Source organism: Eutrigla gurnardus (assembly GCF_963514095.1).
Source record: "Eutrigla gurnardus genome assembly, chromosome: 22".
NCBI classification, from domain to species: domain Eukaryota; kingdom Metazoa; phylum Chordata; class Actinopteri; order Perciformes; family Triglidae; genus Eutrigla; species Eutrigla gurnardus.
The window spans coordinates 5,238,573-5,251,335 of record NC_139933.1 but is presented as its reverse complement, the minus strand read 5'-3'; the positions used below and the strand labels follow the sequence as shown (position 1 = coordinate 5,251,335).

The 12,763-nt window shown below is 40.6% G+C and overlaps 1 protein-coding gene across 5 annotated transcripts in view; it reads right to left on the bottom strand.

Moving 5' to 3' along the window:
• LOC311032698 (uncharacterized protein) overlaps positions 1 to 11,075 on the bottom strand; it is a 45,527-nt gene extending 34,452 nt beyond the window's left edge. For 2 of the 5 annotated variants that reach the window (XR_014599198.1, XR_014599199.1), the window contains exons 1-4: positions 10,689 to 11,075; positions 10,359 to 10,587; positions 5,465 to 5,607; positions 5,074 to 5,363 (exon numbers count right to left, since the gene is read on the bottom strand). Coding sequence is in view for 2 of the 5 variants with exons in the window: in XM_084039669.1 (XP_083895795.1) it covers positions 966 to 985; positions 1,620 to 1,998; positions 5,465 to 5,607; positions 10,359 to 10,587; positions 10,689 to 10,901 (984 nt within the window). In the remaining 3 variants the exon portion in view is untranslated. Of the gene's footprint in view, positions 1 to 358; positions 986 to 1,619; positions 1,999 to 4,690; positions 5,364 to 5,464; positions 5,608 to 10,358; positions 10,588 to 10,688 lie in introns of those variants that run through there. The other 3 variants (XM_084039669.1, XM_084039670.1, XR_014599200.1) reach the window with 3 other exon arrangements.
• Between the last annotated feature and the right edge of the window lie 1,688 nt (positions 11,076 to 12,763).

Below are 12,763 nucleotides of genomic sequence, written 5' to 3'. Positions count from 1 at the left end.
GTCAAAATGAACCTGAGGTTAGATGCAACCAAGAGTCTAGAATCATCAGTCATTAATGTCTGACTATGAGTTATTGTTTCCTGCACGAACAAACATTTTTAATTTCGCTTTTCTTTTTCTTTTTTGTCCAAACTTGTCTCACTGGTTTGAAGTTGGCATAACACAGTATCACATACTTTACAGTTTCGTTTTCCAGGTTAATCCATTCTGATAAAAACACAGACATCCAGTCCTGATGGAGCAGTTTAACTTTTCATTGTGATTATCACATAGTTATCCTTATTTAATGTTTCAGCAAAAACATTACAATGTACTGTATTTAAATATAAATATAATAAACAAAAAGCAAGAGTTGATGTGAATAATCCAGCCTTTATTGTGTAAACAACAGATTTTTATATTTGGTGGTCTTTTGCACGCTTTCACACATTAACTCAAGCTTATCAAAATAATAATTCACCAAAAGCATTTAATCAACAGTTAATTCCAGTAATATTCTTCCCAAATGAAAAAAAAATGCAATCAAAACTAATTCCAAACAGAGGAGTGAGTACCAAACAGTCGGATGTGTGAGTTTGTGATGTTTGGTCCTGCAGGACATGTACCTGAATGCTGGCGGTGTGACGGTGTCTTATTTTGAGTGGCTGAAGAATCTCAACCACGTCAGCTATGGAAGACTGACCTTCAAATATGAGAGAGACTCAAACTACCATCTGCTCAGTGAGTACAAGACCGCTCTTCATTCCTACATTACCTGCAGACGGACTAGAGTGAGACTCAATCAGAAGATCCATTATTACATTTGTGATCCTTGTGACACAATACCAAAGCAATATAGAAAACACCACGAGGAGGAACTACAATAAATGTATAGGAAGGGGGGGGGGGGGGGGGGGGGGAGCCCATCAACATGTAATTGATTTTACAACCCAGTTGTTTTTTTTTTTTATGTATCCGTCTGACATCTATTCCTCATCAGTATGCCCTGGTTGCAGACTGTCCTCCTCGAGAAAACGACCACATAGGTCGTGTGTCAAGCAGCGAATTACGACCATATGTTACGTTTCAAAATAGCGCGCCCTCTAGCGGTCAAGTAAATATCGACACTCCGGTGTCTCAGACGATCGCCCCCCCCACACGTCGACCTAAACCTACCCCGATTCCACGACATCTTCCCCCACCCCCCCCCCCCACCCCCCACCTACCCCCCCCCCTAACCCCCCCCCCGCGCGCCCCCGATTCCACGACATCTCCCCCCCCCCCCCTACCCCCCCCCACCCCCATCCCCCCCCCCCTACCCGAGGCGCCCCCGATTACACGACATCTTCCCCCCACCCCCCCCACACCCCCCACCTACCCCCCCCCCTAACCCCCCCCCACCCCCATCCCCCCCCCCCCTACCCCGCGCGCCCCCGATTCCACGACATCTTCCCCCCACCCCCCCCCCCCACCTACCCCCCCCCCCCTAACCCCCCCCCACCCCCACCTACCGCCCCCCCTAACCCCCCCCCTACCCCGCGCGCCCCCGATTCCACGACATCTTCCCCCCACCCCCCCCCCCACCCCCACCCCCATCCCCCCCCCGCGCGCCCCCGATTCCACGACATCTTCCCCCCTGCCTGGTTGGGTTACGTTTAATTGGGCCAATCCTGCTTCCATGAACTGTGTCTGGACATCTTGTTTCATCTCTTCAAAACCTTCCTCAAACTTCTCCATTAGTTCTTCGCCATCCACCACAACTTCCACAGAAGACTTAAAAGATATAGTACCTTCTTCGGACTTGAGTTTGATCAGATCGTCCTGTTGAATTTCCTTGAGATAAGGATACGTTCTCTTCATTACGTCCAGCCATTCTCTCACTAATGTGCTATAGAAGATGAGGTTGAATTTCTTCCCGTTACGTTTATCATAAAAAAGAAAGTCTTTGTTGGCTTGCAGTTTATCTTCTCTTTCTCTTTCGTTGAGTCTTGTGAGGCATCTTTTAGGAGGAATAGGCATCTGTATCAGACAAAAAAAAAAAAAAAAATTTTTACTTGTAAATGACCATGGCAATGATGAATGGTAAAACACATTCAATGTTCAGCTGTGATGTTGTACCTCGTCTTCCTCTTGTTGTGGGTTGGCTGCCAGGGACTGTTTCATCCGTTCAAAACGTCTCTCAAACTTCTTGATTAGTGCTTCGCCATGCACCAGAACTTTCACAGAAGACATAAAATATATAGTACATTCTTCGCACTCGAATTTGATCAGATCGTCCTCTTGAGTTTCCTCGAGGTCCGGATACGTTCTCCTTATTACGTCCAGCCATTCTCTCACTAATGTGCTACAGAACACGAGGTTGAATTTCTCCTCGTTACGTTCATCATAATAGAGAAAGTCTTTATTGCCATGCAGTAACCTTAATCTGTGTTCGACCCTTTTCTTTTTGTTGAGTCCTTGGGGGTATTGTATAGGAAGAGCAGGCATCTGTATCAGACATAAAGAAAAGAAAATGTTACATTTGTAAATGACCATACCACTGATGAATGGTACAACACATTCAGTATTCAGACTTGCCGTGATGTTTTAGGGTCCTATGAAATCCAAGCAATTTTAGAGCACTTTCCCCATCAAATGGTGTCAATCAACCCAGTGTCGGCTGATGTGAAGAGCTTTTCCCTTTTTATTTATACTCTCTGCCTTGTTCACATACAGCCAATAATATAATGCCACAGCTATTTTCACCATGTAAAGGTATGCCCAACTATTAAAGAAGGCCAAGTTGTAAAACTGGATTGATGTTCACTGATATTTGTTTTAATTGTTCATGTGTTTTTGTTTTTTCTACTTGTGAATTATATATTATTATAGATATAAGAGGAAAAAATCCTGATATTATTCTGATCATGAACCAGTTTCAATTAAACTTCATAATAACTGCTAAATGTTCTGCAGCTTTTCCAATTAAAGTCTCAATATTTAGGTCTTCAAATCTTGTCTCTTAGAGTCTAAAATAGGAGACTGTTAACTACAGCTGGACTGTGTAGGTCCATCCTCTACGGCTGTGATGTTGTACCTTGTATTTGTCGTGCTGTGAGGTGATTTCTCAGTGGGAAGGTGGATACCACAGCTGCTTCTTGAAGGCACGAGCTTAAGTTTAACTCTTCAAGGCTTTTTAGGCTTTCAGTGCATGCTTGGTGGTTGGTCATGGTTACTGAAGTAGGTCTTTTTGACACTACTTTGTAAAAGTTTACATGATGAAGTCTACAACAATCATGGACTACTTTCATCTTCAATCCTTAGCTCGCTGGCTGTTTTACGTCACTGACAAGACTGCTCATGTCTTTTTTTTAAATGCAAGATTAATTTGTTTTTGATAAATATATGTTGAAATAACAATTCGGTCAACAAAAATTTGAAGGACAAACAGATGTATTCTTACCGAATCTGGTGAATTGGACAGCTTCCGTGATGTTGCTGCTTAATGGTTGAGTGTGAGAGGCTATGAGGGTCTGAATGGTATAAATACAAACGGGATGGCACTTGGCATGTCTCTTTGATGACGCAAAACGTGTTATCAAAATGTTTTGGTAAGGGCGTGAAATGTTTTACACCCTGATCTGAACGTCTTCCAGGCTCTTATCTTCCAGGACCAGACGTAATTATTATGTCTGGTCTGGGAATATTACATTGTAATAATTTATTTACTTGTTTTAGTTAAAATAGCTTCAATAACATAAATTGCACACCGGCTCCAAAACTCAGGAACAGGTTGGATTTTCTGCACTTTTTACACCAGTCAAAAAGCCTTTAGAGGGTTTTTTGACCACTCAGAGCCACCGTAAAAAAAATAAAAAAAATATCAACAAACGAGCTCATCCACCTGGTCACTCAAAGCAAGGCGCTGTCACAGTTAAAAGAATAGGTGGCGCTCTCCTGGTAATTTCCCTGAAATACTCGGTGGTGTGTGAGCGTGTCAACAGGTTGAAATGCGTGTCTTGACAGCCCTGACATACAACACTATGGTCCAATCCCACTGTCCGTCCTCCAGCCTTCAACAAACTGAAGTCACTAAATGGTTGAGTGTGAGAGGCTTTTACTGGAGCTTATTTACTTCATTTCTGGACGAGCAAAATTCATACCAAAATGACACCTAAACATAACCCAAGATGCCATTGTGGACTTCCCAGGAGCCAAACCCTACGAAGGCAACATTTTGGAGGCCGATTCCCACATCTTGATCCCTGCGGCCGAGAAAAGCAGCTCACGCGTGTCAACGCCCCCAAGATGAAGGCCAAGGTTAACACTTTGATTTTCCTGAGGTGCTGTGCTTTAAGTATTCATTTGTGGTCATGTGACGTGTGTGTTTATTTTGTGTGTGTTTTGCCTCCTTTCAGATCATTGCTGAAGGTGCCAATGGTCCCACCACTCCAGACGCTGACAAGATCTTCCTAGAGAACAACGTCATGGTTATTCCTGTAAGCACAAACGACGCATGCACACACGAATGCAAACTACCACGTTGGAAACACTTTTCTACATTCAGACTTGAGGCTGATTTTGAAACAATTCAAAACTCCCAATAATGTATTTTATTGTTTCCGTCTGGTCGGTTCAAACGAATGAACTGGTTTCTGAAATGTCAAAATGGACCTGAGGTCTCACTGGTTTGAAGTTGGCATAACACAGTATCACATACTTCGCGGTTTCGTTTTCCAACAGGTTAATCCATTCTGATAAAAACACAGACATCCAGTCCTGATGAATTAGTTTAACTCAGCCCTGTTTGCTTTTTAATTTTGATTATCACATAGTTATCCCTATTTAATGTTTCTGCAAAAACATCAAACAACAAGCTTATCAAAATAATAATTCACCAAAAGCATTTAATCAAACAGTTAATTCCAGTAATATTCAACATTTAATTGATGTTACAACCCAGTTGTGTGTGTGTGTGTGTGTGTGTGTTTTTTTTAAATGTATCCGTCTGACATCTATTCCTCCCTCCCTGGTTGAGTTCCATTTGAGCCAATCCTGCTGCTTTCGGACTGTGTCTGGGCATCTTGTTTCATCTCTTCAAAACTTTCCTTAAACCTCTCCATTAGTTCTTCGCCATCCACCACAACTTCCACAGAAGAATAAAAAGATATAGTACCTTCTTCGGACTTGAGTTTGATCAGATTGTCCTGTTGAGTTTCCTTGAGGTTAGGATACTTTCTCTTCATTACGTCCAGCCATTCTCTCACTAATGTGCTACAGAAGATGAGGTTGAATTTCTCCCCGTTACGATTATCTTGAAAGAGAAAGTCTTTGTTGGCTTGCAGTATAATTTTTCAGTTTTTTTTGCTGAGTCCTGTGAGGCATCTTTCAGGAGGAGCAGACATCTGTATCAGACAACCACAAAAAAAGATTTTTTTTTATTTGTAAATGACCATGGCAATGATGAATGTTAAAACACATTCAATGTTCAGCTGTGATGTTGTACCTCGTGTTCCTCGTGCTGTGGGGTGGTTTCCAGGAACTGTGTCTGGGCATTTTTTTTCATCTCTTCAAAATCTCTCTCAAACGTATCCCTCAGTGCTTTGCCATGCACCAGAACTTTCACAGAAGACTTAAAAGTTATAGTACCTTCTTCGGACTCGAGTTCGGGATACGTTCTCCTTATTACGTCCAGCCATTCTCTCACTAATGTGCTATAGAACACGAGGTTACGTTCATCATAAAAGAGAAAGTCTTTATTGCCATGCAGTAACTTTGATCTGTGTTCGTCCCTTTTGTTTTCGCTGAGTCCTTGGGTGTATTGTATAGGAAGAGCAGGCATCTGTATCAGACAACAAAAAAGAAAATGTTACATTTGTAAATGACCATACCACTGATGAATGGTACAACACATTCAGTATTCAGACTTGCCGTGATGTTTTAGGGCCCTATGAAATCCAAGCAATTTTAGAGCACTTTCCCCATCAAATGGTGTAAATCAACCCAGTGTCAGCTGATGTGAAGAGCTTTTCCCTTTTTATTTATACTCTCTGCCTTGTTCACATACAGCCAATAATATAACGCCACAGCTATTTTCACCATGTAAGGGCATGCCCAACTATTAAAGAATGCCAAGTTTTAAAGGCGCCACATGTAAGAATGTGGCCAAAAACGAAATGAATAACGTTGTTCATGGACGTCGGAACTATTTTCTGAGAGGGGGGGGCGGGACTTTTGTTGGGAGGGTGGGGGGAGTAACTGGATAAACGGTCCGTTATAACGAGTTGTTTTCCCGTTTTTCGCTTCAAAATAAAAGAACGAAAAACGGAAAATGACTCGTATCCCGTTATTCGTTTTAAAATCGGAAAACGACTCGTTAACTGATATTAGATATTGTGTTTATGAATGGGATTCGGGGATGAAATAACAGTGCCATTTTTCATTCCAGATTTTGCCGTAGGCGACGTCTTTTTTACCCGGAAGGCGCTGTGTTATGCCGCGAAATTACCTGAAAGCCTACTTTGAGACATTTAGGAATAGGAGTGGGGGCGGCGGCACCCCCCGCACCCCATCATAACGAGCTCTTTTGGGTTTCGTTGCCTCCGCCATTGTAGCTCAGTCGAAACTGGCAACCCGTGGTTGCTCGGCAGCTGAGACTCTACTGACTGCAATGATTTGTAGACGCCGGTGGGTGGCGCCACGTGCCAAAACATGTTTTCAGAACATAAACATGATTTGCCGTCTGCAAAAGATTTTTTTAAATGCAAATATTTTGTCTGTACTGTTGTTGTTGGTGAGTTCAGTATGTTATATGATCATTATGCCTGAGTCTCTATGACATATTAGGATGATTTTACGGCCAGTTGCTTTAGATTTCTTACATATTGTACCTTTAATATCAAAATGTTAAGGCTTAGCTCTAGTGGATGGCTTAGCCATTTATCAGATCTTCTCTGTATTAAAATGAGGAGCCAAGCAGAATGAAAAGAAGTAAAAAGTACATGCAATAAAGGATAAAAACAATCAGAATAAAGTCAAGAGGAAAAGAATATTGTTTCCTTTCATTTTTAATTAATGCTTAGAATAGATCTATCATAAACATCCCCAGGAATCCCCTATTAGCGGGTATTTTATGGCACAAGTTCCCTCTTGGATAGCATGGAGCGACACTCACACTCCAACATGGACTGTCTCAAACTCAACTGAATTGTCTCTTCAAATATTGTTTTCTTTTAAAACAATACTTCAAGCTCAACTTTAGTGGATTTCCCAGGTTAAAGCTTCAGTATTTTTGAAAGTGAAGGAATACAGGGAAGAGCATTGATTGATCTTGTTTTTATTCATCTATCACTGTGTATTAGTGTTGTTTGTCAGTCTTACCAGTACAAGTGGGGACCTCCTAATAAAATGTTACTTGTGTTTATAAATAATGCATGAGCTCTTATAAAGGAAAACACATTTTATTTTTGGTGGTCCAGTCGCAACGTTACAGGACATGGTCTTGAAGAACCTTCACAGTGTCACCTAAAAATATATCATATTTACATACCTTTCTCTTGGAGCGGCCATATACACAGGAGAAGAACTTGTGTATGACAATGAACACCCTAACTGTCCATGGCGACATGTATGTATATATCTATTTCTATTTACACATTTTGTTTCTTTGACACACACACAATGATGACATTGTGTGTGAGTGTGTGTGTGTGTGTGTGTGTGTGTGTGTGTGTGTGTGTGTGTGTGTGTGTGTGTGTGTGTGTGTTTACACTTTACACTTACACAAATTTACACTTTCTAATGTATACAAGTAAATATCTCTTGTGTTTTTTTAATATCATAGAAATCCTAGTCTCCAATTATTCTTCAAATGCTGCTATTTAAGTTTTTCCCCTGCTAAAAGTAGCTCGCTTTGTTCATCCAAAACAACACTTAATCCATAAATTTCCACTCCAAGAGAAAGGTATGTAAATGCACGTTATTTTTTTTTTAATATGTCTCGTTTTGGAATGCGAGAATTACAAGAAATGTTTTTAAGTTTCAGTAAAGTAAGAGTTAACTGCACAGAGTTGTGTGTTGTGTGTGTCGGACAGCTTCCATGATGTTGCTGCGTAATGGTTGAGTGTGAGAGGCTGTGAGGGTCCGATATGGTATAAATACAAATGGGATGGCACTTGGCATGTCACTTTGATGATGCAAAACGTGTTATCAAATGTTTTGGTGAGGGCGTCTTCCAGGCTCTTATCTTCCCGGACCAGACGTAATTATTATGTCTGGTCTGGGAATATTACATTGTAATAATTTATTTACTTGTTTTAGTTAAAATAGCTTCAATAACATAAATTGCACACCGGCTCCAAAACTCAGGAACAGGTTGGATTTTCTGTACTTTTTACATCAGTCAAAAAGCGTTTAGAGGGTTTTTTGACCACTCAGAGCCACCGTAGAGCCCACAAACAAATAAAATAAAGCTCAGTTTTAATCGTCCAGTTCTTCGACATTTGAAATTGTTATGGAGGAAATTACTTTCTTTTTTTTTTATTCATTTCTCTTTTTTGGGGGGAAACCAATAAAATGTTAAGAAAAAGAGTGTTTCTCATCGGTTTATTTTTTTTTATACTAAACCTGCTGTGTGTGTGTGTGTGTGTGTGTGTGTGTGTGTGTGTGTGTGTGTGTGTGTGTGTGTGTGTGTGTGTGTGGTTGAGTGTGAGGGTCTGATATGGTATAAATACAAATGGGATGGCACTTGGCATGTCACTTTGATGACGCAAAACGTGTTATCAAATGTTTCGGTAAGGGCGTGAAATGTTTTACACCCTGATCTGAACGTCTTAGTTAAAAGAATAGGTGGCGCTCTCCTGGTGATTTCCCTGAAATACTCGGTGGTGTGTGAGCGTGTCAACAGGTTGAAATGCGTGTCTTGACAGTCCTGACATACAACACTATGGTCCAATCCCACTGTCCGTCCTCCAGCCTTCAACAAACTGAAGTCACTAAATGTTGAGTGTGAGAGGCTGTGAGCAGGGCCGTAGCAAGGGTTTAGAAATGAGTGAGGTCCAGAATTTTTTACTTCATTTCTGGACGAGCAAAATTCATACCAAAATGACACCTAAACACAACCCAAGATATACACTACATACAAAAATGTTATTCTGTTAGTTTTTGAGACTTCTTCTACATTCAGACTTGAGGCTGATTTTAAAACAATTCAAAACTCCCAATAATGTATTTTATTGTTTCCGTCTGGTCGGTTCAAATGAATGAACTGGTTTCTGAAATGTCAAAATGAACCAACCAAGAGTCTAGAATCATCAGTCATTAATGTCTGACTATGAGTTATTGTTTCCTGCACGAACAAACATTTTTAATTTTGCTTTTCTTTTTCTTTTGGTTGTAGGTTCAAGTTGGCATAACACAGTATCAGTTTCGTTTTCCAACAGGTTAACCCATTCTGACAAAAACACAGACATCCAGTCCTGATGGAGCAGTTTAACTTTTCATTGTGATTATCACATAGTTATCCCTATTTAATGTTTCAGCAAAAACATCACAATGTACTGTATTTAAATATAAAACCCAAATAATAAACAAAAAACAAGAGTTGATGTGAATAATCCAGCCTTTATTGTGTAAACAACAGATTTTTATATTTGTAGGTCTTTTGAACGCTTTCACACATTAACTCAAGCTTATCAAAAATAATAATTCACCAAAAGCATTTAATAAACAGTTTATTCCAGTAATATTCTTCCCAAATGAAAAAAAAAAATGCAATCAAAACTAATTCCAAACAGAGGAGTGAGTACCAAACAGTCGGATGTGTGAGTTTGTGATGTTCGGTCCTGCAGGACATGTACCTGAATGCTGGCGGTGTGACGGTGTCTTATTTTGAGTGGCTGAAGAATCTCAACCACGTCAGCTATGGAAGACTGACCTTCAAATATGAGAGAGACTCAAACTACCACCTGCTCAGTGAGTACAAGACCGCTCTTCATTCCTACATTACCTGCAGACGGACTAGAGTGAGACTCAATCAGAAGATCCATTATTACATTTGTGATCCTTGTGACACAATACCAAAGCAATATAGAAAACACCACGAGGAGGAACTACAATAAATGTATAGGAAGGAGGGGGGGGGGGGGGGGGGGGGGTGGGAGAGAAACACATCAACATGTAATTGATTTTACAACCCAGTTGTTGTTGTTTTTTTATGTATCCGTCTGACATCTATTCCTCATCAGTTTGCTCTGGTTGGGTTACTTTTTTAATTGAGCCAATCCTGCTGCTTGACAGTGTCTGGGCTTTTTGTTTCATCTCTTCAAAACCTTCCTCAAAGTTCTCCATTAGTGCTTTGCCATCCACCTCAACTTTCACAGAAGAATAAAAAGATATAGTACCTTCTTCAGACTTGAGTTTGATCAGATTGTCCTGTTGAGTTTCCTTGAGATAAGGATACATTGTCTTCATTACGTCCAGCCATTCTCTCACTAATGTGCTATAGAAGACATGGGTGAATTCCTCCTCTTTACGTTCATAATAAAAGAGAAAGTCTTTGTTGGCTTGCAGTTTATCTTCTCTTTTTCTTTCGCTGAGTCCTGTGAGGCATCTTTCAGGAGGAGCAGGCATCTGTATCAGACAACAACAAAAAAAGAACAATTTTTATTTGTAAATGACCATGGCAATGATGAATGGTACAACACATTCAATATTCAGCTGTGATGTTGTACCTTGTATTTCCTGCGCTGTGGGGTGGTTTCCAGGGACGGTGTCCGGGCATCTTTTTTCATCTCTTCAAAATCTTCCTCAAACTTCTTCCTAAGTGCTTCGCCATGCACCAGAACTTTCACAGAAGACTTAAAAGATATAGTACCTTCTTCGGACTTGAGTTTGATCAGATCGTCCTGTTGAGTTTCCTCGAGGTCAGGATACGTTTTCTTCATTACGTCCAGCCATTCTCTCACTAATGTGCTACAGAAGGCGAGGTTTAATTTCTTCTTGTTACGTTCATCATAAAAGAGACAATCGTTATGGCCACGCAGTAACTTTGATCTGTGTTTGCCCCTTTTCTTTTCGCTGAGTCCTTCAGGGTATTGTATAGGAAGAGCAGGCATCTGTATCAGACAACAAAAAAGAAAATGTTACATTTGTAAATGACCATACCACTGATGAATGGTACAACACATTCAGTATTCAGACTTGCCATGATGTTTTAGGGTCCTATGAAATCCAAGCGATCCAAGCAATTTTAGAGCACTTTCCCCATAAAATGGTGTCAATCAACCCAGTGTCTGATGTGAAGAGCTTTTCCCTTTTTATTTATACTCTCTGCCTTGTTCACATACAGCCAATAAAATAATGCCACAGCTATTTTCACCATGTAAAGGCATGCCCAACTATTAAAGAAGGCCAAGTTGTTAAAACTGGATTGATGATCACAGATAGGGATGCAATGAAATGAAAATTCTTGGCCGAAACCGAAAATGTGGAAACCAAAGCCGAAAACTGAAACCGAAAGAAATTAATATTCCAATTATTAGTATTAGTATTGCATGTATGGCTATGACTGTGTACTAACCTCACTAAAATCAAGGCATTGCAATTCAAAGAATGAATCAATAACAAAAGTCTGAAAATATTTATTTAGCACTGACATTACAACAATGCACAGTTTATAATAAAAATCCAAATAAAATGTTTAATGTGTCTCATCGAACATATCAGACAACGAGGGTGCATGCCCCTCATCTGGTGCAGAGAGACAAGTTTTTTCTGCGCTCTCCTCTCCTTCTCCTGCCATGTCTCATGTTTTCCTCCCTGTGGAGTGATCTTTTGTTTGTAGTTTTTGGAGTTAGTCTATTTTTTCCTGGATCTTTTGTTTTGTATATTTGCCACCTTTTTGAGTTTGAGCAAGTCTGCTTTGATGCCAACTTAAACATGGTGTGTGTAATTTGTGTTTGTGAGTGTGTGTGTGTGTGTGTGTGTGTGTGTGTGTGTGTGTGTGTGTGTGTGTGTGTGTGTGTGTGTGTGTGTGTTCTTTTTTAAGAGTGTGTTGGTGTGGGTGTGGTGTTGCGTGTCGTCTATGTGTGTGAATGTCAGATTGCTTGATAAGGCAACATGCAGTCATCAGTTTCCATTGGCCTCAAAGTAAAAACACACAAACCTGCTCCAGAGACAAACACACACACACACACACACACATACTCTGACGCTGCGCAGACAAGCAGGGGAAGGTGCCGTCACACTGATTGAGAGGAGAAGGGAATCTTCTGATTGGCTGAGACAGTTGATGGGCGGGATCTTCAGAACAGCCAGGGTTCAGACTCGTTAAGGAGTGAAATAAAATAAAAAAACTACCCTAAAAAACAACTACACACCCCAGAATTCAAGCCATACACTGAACTACATACAAAGCTGGTTTTTAATAAAAATTGAAACTGAATTGGAATAACTAACAGACAAACGTCCACACTGTTTTGTTTCTCCTGACGGCATGCAAACCAGTTTAACAAAGACTAAAAAGCAGCTACATGATAAGAGGTGATCAATATCAGCTGCTCATATTTCCTCCTCCAATTAAGTTCCTGAAAACTTCCCTCCCCTTCGCTAGCTTCAAATTCAGAAAAGAAACAAAAAGAAAGAAATCTGACATTGATCAGCTTGTTTGAACCCGTCATCGGGGCTGTTTGATGTTAACGCTGTTCGTCATTTTGTTCATTTCCCCAGAAATTCTGCCAGTTTAAGAGACTGGCTGCTTCCTGCGAAAACAGGGCTTTGTGGGAATCCCCGACACTTCCTGTCTTTC